Source organism: Gekko japonicus, unplaced genomic scaffold (genome assembly GCF_001447785.1).
Source record: "Gekko japonicus isolate JY-2015 unplaced genomic scaffold, Gekko_japonicus_V1.1 scaffold98, whole genome shotgun sequence".
NCBI classification, from domain to species: Eukaryota; Metazoa; Chordata; class Lepidosauria; order Squamata; family Gekkonidae; genus Gekko; species Gekko japonicus.
In genome coordinates this window covers 309,686-324,864 of record NW_015164668.1, presented here as the reverse complement: position 1 = coordinate 324,864, position 15,179 = coordinate 309,686, and the positions used below count along the sequence as shown (strand labels likewise).

The 15,179-nt window shown below is 44.3% G+C and overlaps 2 protein-coding genes across 2 annotated transcripts in view; one reads left to right on the top strand and one right to left on the bottom strand.

The window, feature by feature from the left end:
- The window catches only part of MED31 (mediator complex subunit 31), a 6,574-nt gene extending 399 nt beyond the window's left edge, over positions 1–6,175 (top strand). Inside the window, exons 2-4 of the mRNA XM_015409133.1 lie at positions 1,186–1,263; positions 3,167–3,263; positions 5,249–6,175. Coding sequence (XP_015264619.1) covers positions 1,186–1,263; positions 3,167–3,263; positions 5,249–5,444 — 371 coding nt within the window. The 3' untranslated portion in view covers positions 5,445–6,175. The remainder of the gene's footprint in view (positions 1–1,185; positions 1,264–3,166; positions 3,264–5,248) is intronic.
- A 1,143-nt stretch (positions 6,176–7,318) lies between these two features.
- Positions 7,319–15,179, bottom strand: TXNDC17 (thioredoxin domain containing 17). Its single transcript, XM_015409138.1, has 4 exons — positions 14,955–15,179; positions 11,029–11,110; positions 8,441–8,516; positions 7,319–7,611 (listed from the first exon to the last, which is right to left on the bottom strand). Exons 1-4 carry the CDS (start codon positions 15,103–15,105, stop codon positions 7,543–7,545), a joined length of 378 nt encoding a protein of 125 aa, XP_015264624.1. The 5' UTR covers positions 15,106–15,179; the 3' UTR covers positions 7,319–7,542.

Below are 15,179 nucleotides of genomic sequence, written 5' to 3'. Positions count from 1 at the left end.
CTTTGTTTCCCATCAACACTGTGAAGTGGTAAGGGCGCCTTATCCTGAGTCGGGCTGAGGGTCGGTCATTTCCTCTGCCTTGACAGTTTCCAGGTGGGTGGCCTGTCAGTCTGTGGTAGTAGAACAAAAGTGTCCAGTAGTACCTTAAAGACCCGCAAAAATGTCCAGGGTATAAGCTTTTGTGAGTCAAAGTTCGCTTTGTTGGGTACTGGTGACGTGAACTTTGACTCATGAGAGCTTATATCCTGGAAAGCTTTGCTGGGCTTTAAGATGCTACTGGACTCCTGTTTTGTTATGTCTTAACAGTACCTCTCTGAGGGGCTGGGTCAGCGTCAGTATATGAGAGACTGTTTAAAATGGAGGCACTATGAGTTGAACCTGGGGTCTTCTGCATGCAAGAAATGGGTGCTGAGCCACAACCCCTCCCCCGAACACAACAGGCAAAGGTCTAATAGGTAGAGCTTTAGTTTGCCATTGTATCTCTGCTGGTCCATACCCAGTTACTACACCTGATGACCATTTCTCTTTCAAAGGCTCTGAAGCATTTCCAGAACAGGGAAAACCAGAACTACTTGCTTTGACAGATGTATGAAGTATCTAGAAATTGTTGCCCTTAAGATGCATTATTCAATATTAAACACTTTACTCCCTGCTTTGGTTGTAACAATGACATTGGGTGACCAGTTGCAGAGGATGATGCTTGTGCACATAGACATATGAGACTCCCTCTTACTGAGTCAAAACATTGGTTAGTTTAGTATTGTCTACTCTGACAGGTAGCAACTCTCCAAAATCTCAGGCAGATTGGACTTTGGACCTTGTGAATACTTGGCATGTATTCTGCTATTGTGCAGTGGGCCATCTGTCCATATAAAACTGCCTTGTACCAAGTCAGAGCATTGGTCCTGCTAGATCTGTATTGTCTAGTTCGATGGGCAGTGGTTTGTTGAAGTTTCAGGCAGAGTAAGGCCATTCCCAGCATTGACTACTTAAGTATTTTTGATTAGAGATGGTGGGGATTGAACCTGGAACCTTCTGGGTACGAAGCAGATGCTGTAACTGCTTAGCTACAGCTTCTCCATGGCTCTCTTTCAAGTGGATTATAAACTGAACAAAGCTGGATTGCGTCTTTGAGCCTAGAATTGTCCTCTTTGCATAATTTTAATGATCTCTTTCCGACACCAGATGATGCAGGAAACCGGGTTCGGTTCCAGTTGGAGCTGGAATTCGTGCAGTGCCTGGCAAACCCCAATTACCTAAACTGTAAGTGCCTGAAACAAACACAGCTGCATTTGGATAATTTGATTTTGTTGACACACTGAGCACCTGGTTGCCATTAGTTGCCAAGGGTCATAACAAATATCCCAAATGTGAAAAATGTGTTACAAAAGAAAGAAAGTCTAACTAGTCACCAAGAGGATGGTAATATGGCCTTCTGAAGAGGCTCAAGTATGGGTGAAGGTTAGGAGGGAAGATAATGTGTAGGCTGATCTCAGTAGCTAAGCAGGATTGGTACTTGGAAGGGAGACCACCGAGGAAGACTCTGTAGAGGAAGGCAATGGCAAACCCTCTCTGCTTCTCACTTGCCTTGAAAGCCCCTTTTTGGGCTCATCATAAGTTGGCTGTGACTTGATAGCACATACATACATACAGTAGGTGAAGGATATTTATCGTTTGGCAGGGGGAAGTGGTGATTTGAATTTTATTCATGATTGATTTACTGGAGGTGCAACCCTACCTTTGAATCTGATACAGAAGTTTATGGTATAAAGATGACAGGGTGAAAACCATTACAGATCATATCGTTTTGCAACAGGTTTGTGAGATTGTGGGGAATGGTGCAAAGTAGTCTTGAGATTGTGCCTGAGATAGCATTGTAGTGAGGAAAGGGTCCCTCTGAGAGGCTGGTAAAGCAGTCTTAGTTCCTGCTTTCCAAGCTGAATGAAATAAATTGCATGAAAGGAAAGGAAGGTATCTGTTGTTTAAACTGATTAAATGTGTAATATGAGCTGACCAAAGTGACCTTTTTGACTCTTTAAAGTTGGCACCCTTGAGCAGGGGAGGGGGGACCCTTGAGTTGTGTGAGAGCTTTCCATGGGCAACATTTGACTGGTTACTGTTGACTTTGGGGTCCTTTAGTAAATGGAGTCACCTTGGACTGATCTGGGAAAGCGCTGTACAGCTGCTCTGTAGCAGTTATTTTTCAGGGTGGTTCCATAGTTAAAAGTGTTGAGAATTCAGAGCCTTGCTGGGGTTGCCTTCGTCTGGGTCTATTTGCCACTTCTAAAATGGAAATGACAGTGACTGCTTTCATCTAGTGTGTTTTTCTCTCACTCACACGCACTTCTTGTGGACTTGGGCATGGTGGGAAATAGGACGAAGGGAAAAGGAGTAGGTTTTATACCCCACTTTTTTCTACCTTAAGGAGTCTCAAAGTGGCTTATAAACACATTCCCTTCCTCTCCCCACAACAGGCACCTGGTGGGGTAGGTGGGGCTGAGAGAGCTCTGAGAGAACTGTGACTGGCCCAAGGTCACCCAGCAGGCTTCATGTGGAGGAGGAGTAAGGACTCAAACCCGGTTCTCCAGATTAGAGTCAGCTGCTCTTAACCACTACATCACACTGGCTTAAGGAGGTCTGGTTGATGGCAGGCTACCGAAGCGTTGTTCCTAGACTGGGGTTTGAGTGGGAAGGAAAGGTTTTCTCTTGTGAAGTTAGAAAATAACATAAACCAAACCCTCTTGGTTGCACACCTGTGAGGGAAGTTTAGTGGGTGGAAGAATGCAGTTTATGATATGACAACGAACAGCATAGAGGGCAAGGCCTTTCCTGATGTTGCTTCCTAGCACTGATTTTCGGAGGCTTATTGCCTTTGTATGTTGAGGGTTCCCTTCAATGATCATGACTAATTGCCATTAGTGTTCTTCTCCACTGTGAATCTGTGTAATTCCGCTTTAAAATTATGTGTGCTCTTGGCCATCACTACATCTACTGGTACTGAACTGCACAACTTATCGTTCATTGAGTAAGAGTACTTCCTTTCGTTTGTTCTGACTGTTGTCCATGCACTTCATTGAGTGCCTCTGAGTTCTTGTAAATAGGGGAGACTTGTTACCCAACTGTAGGGTAAACCCATTGTAAAAATAATTTGTTTGTTGTCTTACAGTTCTTGCCCAGAGAGGATACTTCAAAGACAAAGCATTTGTAAACTATCTAAAGTACCTGCTATACTGGAAGGAGCCAGAATTCGCCAAATACCTGAAGTAAGAGTGATATGTAAGAGTGATATTGTAAGATATGTAATGGACCAGACTTGATGTCTGCATTCAGATAAAGCAAGGGGGCTCCTAAAATTGTGTAGATGCTGCATATTGCTGGGGGAGGAGTAATGTGATGGGGTTACCATGTTAGAGACTCTTAGCTCTGCTTGCTCAAATGTGATAGTTTTCTAAGTGCAGAATTATGTATGTGGGTTTTTTTTTCCATGTCAGGAAGTGCCTGAACTTGTGAACACTTGAAGCTGCCTGGTATGAAATCAGGCCTTTGGTCTGTATAGTTCAGTATGGTCTCCTCTGGCTGGCAGTGGCTCTCCAGGGTCTATCAGCTTTAGCCTGCAGTTTTCCATTCTGCCTGCCAAGTGGCATAGAGATGTGTATGTGTGGCCCTCCTCCCCCTTTTAACACATGCAAGAATTTGAAAAACAGCAGCGGGCTTCATAAGGGCTCACTGGTTTGTGTTATGCCATATTGGCATTTCAGTGTTGGAGAATCCTCAAGCCACCTTTGGCAAATGAACAAAGGAAGATGTATTTACATGACTCGTATATTTCAACACAAGACTAATACCATCCATGGGTTCTGGCCTAGATGCAGGATGGGAAAAATAGTTTAAAAAAACGGAACATCAGTTAAAGGGGTTTTTAAATGTTCAGCAGTTTTGAAAATAAATGTTTAAATTGGCATCTGAATGTAATGTAAATAAAAATACTAAAGTCCCATACTCAGTCTTTTAGATTTCTTAAATCTAAATCCTCTACTCTGTATCAAACACATTAAAGCTTGCCTTTTTATATGAAAGGCTGAATCAGAGCAAAATAGGTGACAAGGACAGGCATTATATAACATCATCATGAGAGCCACCGTGGTGTAGTGGTTAAGAGTGGTGGACTCTAATTTGGAGAACCAGGTGACCTTGGGCAAGCCACAGTTCTTTCAGAACTCTCTCAGCCTCACCTATACCGCAAGGTAACTGTTGTGGGGAGAGGAAGGGAAGGTGATTGTAAGACACTTTGAGACTCCTCAGGATAGAGAAAAGTGGGGTATAAAAACCGGTTATTTTTCTTCTCTTTATGGCTCTTGTCCTGTATAACTCTGAAAACTATGAATGTTTAGACTGTGGCCCCGGTCATACGGGTCAGCTATTGCGGGGGGGGGGAGGCGTGGCTAATTGACCTGGAGGAAACTAACGCGTGGCCACCCGAGCACACGTCCCGGTCGAGGTCCCGTGGTTAGGGGGGAGATGTCGACCAGACGGGTATCCTCGAGCGTGGCACAGAAGCATGGCACTAGCAATTGCCCTTTGTGCGCATGCGCTGTTGCGCAAGCTGTGGAGACGGGCGCCGAGTGCCACTTAAGTCCACCGGAAACGCGATCAAACGCCTGCCCTTGGCCCGCGGTTTTTGGAAACTTTTTTTTACTCCGCATCTTTGGCAGGAAGCCTCGGGTTAGCCACGGGAGCTCTACGCTTCCCAGATGTTGTGGTGTGATCGCGCCTGGAAAATCCGCCTACCATCCGTATCGTCAGTGTGGCAAATGGTCCGTGTGACCGCAGCCTGTCCAATGTTAGGGAGTAATGTTGTTCTGCCCAATAGGTAAATTTCTGGGTACTTTAGATAAGTAATCTGCCTTTGAGCCCTTGCAGATAGAGCCAAACACAACCCTTTCATTTCACAATTGCTCCCCCAAGCAGATATGAAATGTATCAGATAAAAAAAGACGTGTTGGCTCCATGACTAATAGGGTTGTGTAAAAGCGCTCTTTAGTTGCATACTAATTGGTTGTTGTAACCGGATCTCTTTACAGGATCTCTTTACACATTCAGTAAATACATGAATTGAAGTTGGGATTTTTTGATTTAAGTCCGCCCTTCACCACATGGAATTATTTGGGTAACAGTCTTGCAGGGTGGTAAAGAGGTATGCTAAAACACTGCCCCTAAAACTCATTTGATAACCGCTTTTGTCACCCAGGTACCCTCAGTGTTTGCACATGTTGGAGCTACTCCAGTACGAGCACTTCCGGAAAGAACTGGTGAACGCTCAGTGTGCCAAGTTCATCGACGAGCAGCAGATTCTCCACTGGCAGCACTACTCCCGCAAGCGGATGCGCCTTCAGCAGGCGCTGGCAGATCAGCAGCAGCAACAAAACAGTGCCTCCATCAAGTGAGCCCCTTGACTGGATACAAAATTGGGCTGGATGAGTTTCCACGGACAAGCAGTTTCTCTTCCTCTTTCCACTGTCAGGGAAGGGCAGCTGTAGGAGCTTATCAGCTTGACAAAGACTGGACTGCTGGCTTCTGCCCGTGTGTATAAAGTGCATTAGTAAAAGGTGCTCAGCCCTTTGGTATAGCAGAAGGGGGTGGGCATGTGTTTGAAGTAGAGGCAGCTTTTATGAGTTTTTCATATGCTTATTTTGTGGGTGATGGTAGATCAAAGCTGGGAAAACCTAATGGCTTTGAATTATTAAATCCATAGGAAAATAAGAGGTCCGCTTTGGGGGTACATCTTCCCATAACTAGCAGTGGTATTGCACTCAAAGCAGTTCTGAGATCCAGACTGATTGAATGCACTGGCCTCAGAAATACCTGCATATTGGTCTGTCAGATTTGTCAGGTGGAAAGGTGATCATGTGATAGACAAGAAGAAACCATGTTCGTTCTCTTTCCCATTTCTTCCCCCTAGAGAGCTTCAGAATTTGAACTTGCTTAGTCAGTAATGTTGTTTCCTCATGCAGTTCTGGCAGCTTGAATAACTTTCTGGCAAAACCAGTTTCTTTTAGGGCAGGGGCCCTTGCTTGATGCAATGTAAATTTGAAAGGGAAGCAAATGTGCTAATGTTGGGTGAACACCCAGACAGCAAGGGGTAAGCGATTTACCCTTGGTTGGTTTTGTCATGACATGGCTGATTTAAATAAATTAAAAACTTTCCTCAAGTCTTTTTTAAAAAAATCAATTTAATCTACCTTGTTATTGTTACTGGGGTTTTTCCCCAGAAGCCCTCTTCGGCTTCAGCCTTGCTCTTAAAGGTCACCAGAATGTTAGGTGTACCTGTTTCCTGTCTGCATTTGCATCTCTTCTATTGTAAGCTCAAGAGCAGCAGCTTGGATGTTTATAAAAGGTCTGTAAAGTACCATATGCATGGATGATGTTGTATAAGGCACAGACATTCAATTTGGTACAGTCCTAGGAAGGAACACTTTCTCGCTTCTGTTCAGGGCTTCCTTATTGAGGTGGCAGCTAAAACATTTTCTGTAAGATTCACATTTCCTTTGCTTTTGTGCTTACCACCAAGTGATTTTGATCTGATTCAGTATTGGAATCCCTTTTTTGCTTTTCAATATTGTCCCTTGCTCTGTCCTTGAACACTTTACAGTTTAACATGCTTATGCAAAGACTGATGAAAAGGTACAGTTCTGTAGAACAGGGGGATACATTCAGCCCCTCCCTTCCCTTAAAACATGTCTATGAAGAGGCAGTTCTAGCGGTAAGACAGACATGGTTATATTGAAAGACTCCTACAGAGCCACAGCCCAGGGAACTAGAGCTTAGCCAAGAGCCTTTAGGTACTCAAGGCACCATGGTTTCTAATGAGTCAAAAAGGGAGGTGACCCATAAGCTTAGATGGGAGAAAGCAGCAAGATTCGAAGTTCTACCCCACCCCAAATTGATACATGTAAAATTCTGTTCCATGACCTGGATGGCCCAGAGCAGCCCGATTTCAGAAGCTAAACAGCATTGGCTCTAGTCAGTATTTGAACTGGAGACCACCAAGGAATATCAGGGTCATTACACAGAGGCAGGCAATGGCAAACCACCTCTGGATGTCAATTGCTTTCACAATCCTGTGGGGTCACCATAAGTTGGCTGCAACCTGATGACAAAAAGAAAAATCTGTTCTTTCGCAGGAGGGAGAGGGTTAACTTTGCAGTAGGTACTGGCTTCACTAGAAGAAGGGACGATAGAGTAACTTTTTACATACTAACTGGAGAGTACTGTTTTTTCCGGAATGTAATACATATACAGTTTATATTCAGATGTTTTAATGAATCCAATCTGTCGCTACGCATTTATTTAAATCAACCCATTTCCAGATCACATGAGGCCCCACACCATACTTCTTCCCCAGCATTTGAGCACTGCTTTACTTAAATACAGATAGATGAGTGTCAGAGACTGCACAGAAGCAAAGATGTGAGCATGGTCCCTTCAGGGTGCTTTGAGCAGCTTAACAGATGGTAGCAGCATCATGATGAATGCAAAATGAATTCAGTCTTCTGTGAACAGCATACGCACGAGCTCTGATTTAAAACATTCTTCTTCCACCAGCTTCTGAGGCTGAAACAAGAATTAAGATAGGCACAGAAGTTAATACCCCTACAGAACACACTTTGCATTTTAATAGTTATGCAGCTTGATTTCTGTGCCTGACGAGTTTGTTTTTCATGTTTCCTAGGAGAAAGTATTACACTCCCCAAGGTTAAAGCTATGAATCATTTCCCCATTGGTTTAAAGTTCACTGGGTACAGAAGAGCACAAGCCAAGTCTAAGGAACACCAAGGGTTTTCTTTCGTTTAATATAAACTTTCCAAAGGTACCACAGTACATCAGTTAATTTTCCACCACCTATATGTAGAGGAAGAGGAAGAGACTGGATTTATACCCCACCCTTCACTCAGAGTCTCAGAGCGGCTTACAAACTCCTTCCCCTTCCCACAACAGACACCCTATGAAGTAGGTGGGACTGAGAGAGCTTTTTCAATTACTGCCTTTCAAGGTCAGCTCTTGTCAGAAGTATGGCTTGCCCAAGGTCATCCAGCAGTTGCAAGTGGAGGAGTGGGGAATCAAACCCGGTGCTCCCAGATTAGAGTCCATGCACTTAACCACTGCACCAAACTGGCTCAGAAAGCATGAGACTGACAGCATGAGCCTATATGCATTTTACTCAGAAATAAGCTGCACTGTGTCAGTGGGGCTTAGTCCAAGTATGGAGAGGACTGTAACTCCAATTTGGTCCAACATGCTTCCAAATAAAATGAACACAAGGAGGCTGCAGATTCACAGCAGAATTTGCAGTAAGAATAACACATGTAAAGCGAAGTCCCCCTTGACCAAATAATGCCCTATCAAGCCAGCATTCAGCAGCTATATGCTGAAAAATACTTACAGTTCCATATTTAAGTAATGTAGGCACTCCAGTGAGCTTAAGATTCTTTCTGAACTCATTTTTGGGATCTTTCCAGCTGTGGAGAAATTTTTTCACATCAGTCTCAGTGGGTTTATAAAGGATAAAGAAATGTACAGAGGATATGTCTGTCAAGAGTTAAGTGGGAGAGTTAGGAAATGAAAAGCTAGTGGTATGATATGGGGGATACTGCCTCATGCACCCAGCACAGGGCGGCATTCACCATTATGCCCTACTTAGGCCCCGGTCACACGGGCCGGAAAATGCAGGGCGGGGGGAAGCGTGGGTGTTTGCCCCGGAGCAAAATAACGTGTGACTGCGCGATCAGGCGTCCGGTTGAGGTCCCGTGGTTAGGGGGGAGGTGCCGATCACACGATGAGGCAAAGAAGCAGGGTGGCGCGGCAAACGGGGTTGTGGTTTTTTTAGAAAAAACCCTGAAATGTGCGCATGCTCCGTTGGGTGCTTGTGCGCATCCCATGGAGACTTGGGGGGGGGGGAAAGGGCAAACCGTTTTGCGAGGGGACATGGGTGGGCGCCGGATGCCACCGGAAACGCGACCAGACGCCCGCCCTTGCCCCGCGGTTTCCGGAAACTAGTACCTCCGAGGTACTAGTTTTTTACCCCGCATCTTCGGCGGGAAGCCTCGGGTGAGCCACGGGAGCTCTATGCTTCCCAGATGTGGCGCTGTGATCGCACCCGGAAAATCCGCCTATCTTCCGTCTCTGTAGCGTGGCTAATGTTCCGTGTGACCGGGGCCCAAGTAGCTCTCCCTTGGCCACTGGGAGAAAGAAGCAATCAAGTTTCAATGTGCCACATCTGATCTCATCCAACAGGGCAATCATTATACAGGAGCAAGCTTTCCACTTGGTGTAGTGGTTAAAATGTTAAGACTAGGACCTGGGAGTTCCAGAGTTAAATCCCTACTCTGCCAGGAAGCTCACTGGCTGCCCTTGAGCCAGTCACATGCACTCGGCTTGACCACAGTTTTTTGAACCCTTAAAAATCCAGCAACTAAATATTTTTTAAAAAGGAATGCGTAAAGATAAAAGTACAACTGGTGGCGGATCTACAAATAAGTTTCTATAAACGGTTTGCAAATATCTAAAAATAAGTCCATGTGCAATTGCAAGCTATATGCCATACATTCAAATATTGATCAAAGTTCTAAGGTCCTCAATCCACTGATTTAACAGAGGTGGGCTCTTGATCTTTCTAATGTTGTAACACTAATCTTTTAGCTGTAGCAAGGGCACAAAGGGTTGACCATCAGTTAGCCTCCAAGAGACAGGCAAATAGTTTAAAGGTGCATAAGCATCCTCAAAAATCAATGAACATTCTAATACAAAATTGATATTAGTACGTTCTTCCCAGAAAAAACGAAATGACTGGACACATCCTGGGAGTTACACTGCCAGCAATTAGACACTTTACTCAATCCTTTGCTAAAGAGTCACTGTAGTGTCCAGTGCATCCTAAACATAATTTCTTTTATGTACAAAGCCATAAATATTATTTTGTCTCATGGCACAAGCCAGAGGTTCCAGACAAAAATCAAAAATAAGAGGAAAGAGGGCGACCCTGTCTAGTACCCTTTCAAGAGGGAATGGCACAGAAAATATGCCTGGATCCAGGGTTGTTCTGAGGGTGATGTGCTATCCTGAGAAAGGATATTCTGCTCTCTGGACAAAGGGCAGGATAGATTGTGGTAGACAAGGGGAAGATAAAATGTAATAAGATACATGAAATTTAAGATAAGCAAATGCATGAATAAGTATTCCAACCCACAGAGGAGAATTTCATATATTATGCAAAAGGAAGTACAAACGGCCACTGAGTACCACCCAAGAAGATGCAGCAGCCAATCACAGATCCCCAACAAGGAGATATGTCTGCAGAAGTGCTGTCATAGCATCTTGGGTGCATGCCTAAGATGCTGAAGTATATACCTGAAGTCTGGTTCCCGTGAAGTAACCCTCAGCTGTCTAACTAGGAACCCGTATCCTTTTTGTTTAGGTTGTGGGGATTCATGCTAAGATCAGCCAGACATGAAGCAAATGCTTCAAAGGGGGTGGACCCTCAGGCAGGAAGATAAAAGTCCACCACATAAAAACAGCCATCCAGCAGAGGGAGATCACAATGGAGACCAAAGTCCTGCAAAACACACAGGCTGAGCAGCAGCAGCAAGACAGTTTTACAGCACGGTCATTTACAGGTTGCAGAAAAAGCAGCTGAACTTCAGCAAATCTGGTCTCTGGGATGCACTCAGAGAGCAGCGTCTCTAGAGCAATTATTTGCAAAGGTGTGCTTCCTGCACTGTTCACACATGTTTCATAGGAGTTAATGTTTAGTGAGGCCACCTGATGATCACTTTGCTTTCCAGAGCTTTTTTTTTGCTGGAAGGAATGGAAGAGAGCTTAGCAGCATTTCCATTAACCAGGTGCAGTTCAAACCAGCACAACGTCCTTGGCTCCTGCTTCCTCCTTAGTTTAACTGCCCTCATCGCAGGAGCAGAACAAGCTTCGATAAAACAGAAACAATGTGTGCTGACTCCCACACACGGTATTACTTACTAGGGTCTGTCTCCTACTTGGCAGTAAATGAATACAGATGCTTCCGGCATATTAGGGAGCTCAGCTCGCACAATCGGCTCCGCTTTAAAAAAAAAAAAAGGAAGAATTTTATGATGCTTAGTATTTATATAGATTCCAACGCCCTCCAGCAAAAAAAAAAAAAAGGAAGAATTTTATTATGAGTTCACACAGTAAGTGTTTAGTATTTACATCGATTCCAAAGCCCTCCAGTTCCTACCCCACCTTTGCTTACCACTTAAAAAGCATTGTGTCTGGTGTAATATAATGTAACATGGAATTTCTCTGCTTGATCTGTGGTGGCCCCTGGACACAAGCAAGCAACCATTACTCAATCTTGCAGCTACCAAGTCATGAAAATGCAAGTGTGAATGGATCAAGCACAGAGGTTTCCTATTGCCCCGTATCAGTCCAAACATGATGCTTGTCAATGAAATCTGTTTGTGCATTCAGTTACCAGCCCTGAAGACTCAAATAAGTAATGTATCACTCAGCTCTTTGTTTTCCAGTCAGATTAGCATGCGTGCCTCACAATGCTGCAATCACAAGCAGATGTACCTGAAAGTAGTCTTGCTGACAATGAAATTAATTACCATGGGTGGTGGGTAGGCTCTTCCTTGCTGCAGTTCTTCAAGCAGAGGCCGGAATGCTTTGGATTTTCAGTATGAGAAATGAATTGGACTACATGACACCTAAGGCCTCTTCTGACTATGAACTCAGCAAGATTTGTTGTAGGGTAAAGCATTCGCAGGGGAACAACTGGGAAATTACCTCCCATCCCCCAATCATCCTCTCCAGGATGCTTTAAGCTGTTAGAGGTTTGAGTGGCCAATTATTTCCCTACCCTTTAATGAATACTCGATCTCTCTCAATAATCCATACCTCCTAGGGAGGAATTAATATACACATTAGTCTGTGTTGGAGGTTTCCGCCCTTTGTTAATTTGCAGATTAACATGTATCCTGTGTGATTTGAGGAGTTCTTTCAATATACAGAACAATGTCTGTGGGTAGACCATATCATAAGCACAGGATCAATAAGTTTACTAAAACCTTGAGCGTTAATTAGAATGAGGACAGAACAACAAATTTAAGAAGTCTTACAGCATCTTAAAGACCAATAAGTGTGGCAGCTGGGAACCAAATCCCAATGAGTTCAGTACAGCATGCTCCTAAGAGTTATTTCCATAATGCATACAACATGAATATAACATATCAATTAGCAGAGAGTTCAATATGGGTAATCCTGTTAAGCCTAGATCAAGATGGGTGGTTGTGTTTGTCTGTAGCAGCAGAAAAGAACAAGAGCACCTTAAAGACTAACAAAATTTGAGGCAGGGTATGGCAAACCTAGACAGCATAATGAAAAGTACAGACATCACCCCGCCAACAAAAGTCCATATGGTCAAAGCAATGGTATTCCCGGTAGTAATGTATGGTTGTGAGAGTTGGACCATAAGGAAGGCCAAGCACTGAAGAATAGATCTTTTTGAATTATGGTGCTGGAGAAGTCTTTTGAGAGTCCCTTGGACTGCCAGGAGATCAAATCAGTCAATCCTAAAGGAAATCAACTCTTAACTGTTCCCTGGAAGGCCAGATACTGAAGCTGAAGCTTAAATACTTTGGCCACCAAATGAGAAGGGAGCACTCACTGGAGAAGACCCTGATGCTGGGAAAGACTGAAGGTCAAAGAAGAAGGGGACAGCAAAGGATGAGATGGTTTGACAGTGTTATCGATGCAATGAGCATGAAATTAAGCAAACTTCGGAGTATGACGGAAGACAGGAGGGCCTGGTGTGATGTGGTCCATGGGGTCATGGAGAGTCAGACTCGACTGAGCGACTGAACAACAAAATATGAGCTTTCTTCTGCAGTGACTCAAGAAAGCCCATATCTTGCCACAAATTTTGTTAGTCTAAGGTGCTACTGGACTCTCCCTAATAAGCCTACCACAGCAAAATAAAACTACACTCCAGTGGCATCTTAAAGATGGGGGGAAATATTTCACGATAAACTTTTGTAAGTCAGTGCTGACTCAGAAAAGCTCATAAGAACATAAGAGAAGCCAGTGTTGGATTAGGCCAATGGCCCATCCAGTCCAACACTTTGTCACACAGTGGCCAAAAATACCAGGTGCCATCAGGAGGTCCATCAGTGGGGCCAGGACACTAGAAGCCCTCCCACTGTTGCCCCCCACCCCCAAGAATACAGTGCATCACTTGCCCCAGACTGAGATTTCCTATCTATACCTTGTGGCTAATAGCCACTGATGGACCTCTGCTCCATATGTTTATCCAATTCCCTCTTGAAGTCATCCATGCTTGTAGCAGCCATCACCTCCTGTGGCAATGAATTCTATGTGTTGAAGAAGTACTTCCTTTTATCCATTCTAACCCAACTGCTCAGCAATTTCATTGAGTGCCCATGAGTTTTCGTATTGTAAAAAAGGGAGAAAAGTACTTCTTTTTCTACCTGCTCTATTCCATGCATAATCTTGTAAACCTCAATCATGTCACCCCTCAGTTGTCATTTCTCCAAGCTAAAGAGCCCCAAGCGCTTTAACCTTTCTTCATAGGGAAAGTATTCCAACCCTTTTATCATTGTGGTTGCCCTTTTCTTCATTTTTTCCAATGCTATAATATCTTTCCTAAGGTGTGGTGACCACAACTGTACAGAGTATTGCACCATCAATTTATACAGGGGCATTATAATACTGGCTGATTTGTTTTCAATACCCAGCAGTCGTACACTGTCTCGACATTTTCAGTGAGTTATCTACTTTGGTCAGTCTGCCAGTTCGGACCCCATCAACGTGTATTTATAGTTAGGATTGTTGGCCGCAATGTGCATCACTTTGGACTTGCCCACAATGAACATCATTTGCCACGTTGATGCCCACTCACCCATCCTTGACAGATCCCTTTGGAGTGTCTCACAATCCTCTCTGATTTTCACCACCCTGAACAATTTAATGTCATCCACAAATTTAGCCACTTCACTGCTTACTCCCAACTCCAAATCATTAATGAACAATGCTTTTTAGCATTGGACCCAGTACTGATCCCTGCAGTACCCCACTGCTTACCACCCTCCACTGAGAAAATTGCACATTTATACTCACTCTGTTTCCTATTAATTAGCCAGCTTTTGATCCACAAGAGGACTTGTCCTTTTATCCCGTGACTATTGAGCTTACTTAGAAACCTTTGATGAGGAACTTGATCAAAAGCTTTCTGGAAGTCAAGGTAAACAACATCTATTGGGTCCCCCTTGTCCACATGTTTGTTCACTCCCTCAAAGAACACTAACAGGTTAGTGAGACAAGATCTTCCCTTACAGAACCCATGCTGAATCTGCCTCAATAGTTTTTGTTCGTCAATGTGTGTACTAATTCTCTCCTTAATAACAGTTTCCACCAAATTACCTGGTATTGACGTCAGACTGACTGGCCTATAATTTCCCGGATCTCCTCTGGAACCCTTTTTAAAGATGGGAGTGAAATTAGCTACCTTCCAGTCCTCAGGAATGGAGGCAGATTTTAATGAAAGATTACATATTTTTGTCAGGCAACCCACAAGTTCATATTATGGTCACTGTTCACAGTGGAACGTGTGGTTTTATTTTATAAACGGTGCCTCTGGTCTCCTGTTTTAATTTACTGAAAGGAGCTTAGAGATATTTTAAGTTAATAAGAGACACCAATGCAGTTATCCCCGCATCGTTCCCCATGGGAACAAGTTAAGCGGTAATGTCTTATTTAACTGGAACGGAGGAGGGAGAATCAGGAGAAGAGCCCTCTAGGGATGTCGCTGTGTTGGATCTATGCGGCCAGCCGGCGACAAGAAGACCCGCGTCACCTAAGAAACACAGAAAGGCGTAAATCCATACACACGTGCAAATTCCACCCACCCTTCACGCAATCCGGACACCAGCTGGCGCCACTAGCCGAATCCTTGTCGCCGCTGAAGTAGGCGAAGACTCGCCGCCCCCGCCGCTGCTGCTCCCGGCACGCCTGTTCGAATTCCGCATAGCCTCGTACCGACACCTCTTCCCAACTCATGACGAAGGCAAACTGGAAAGGCGGAAGCGCCACCAAGGTAGGCAAAGAAAAGCCATACCTCCTACGCGACGGCG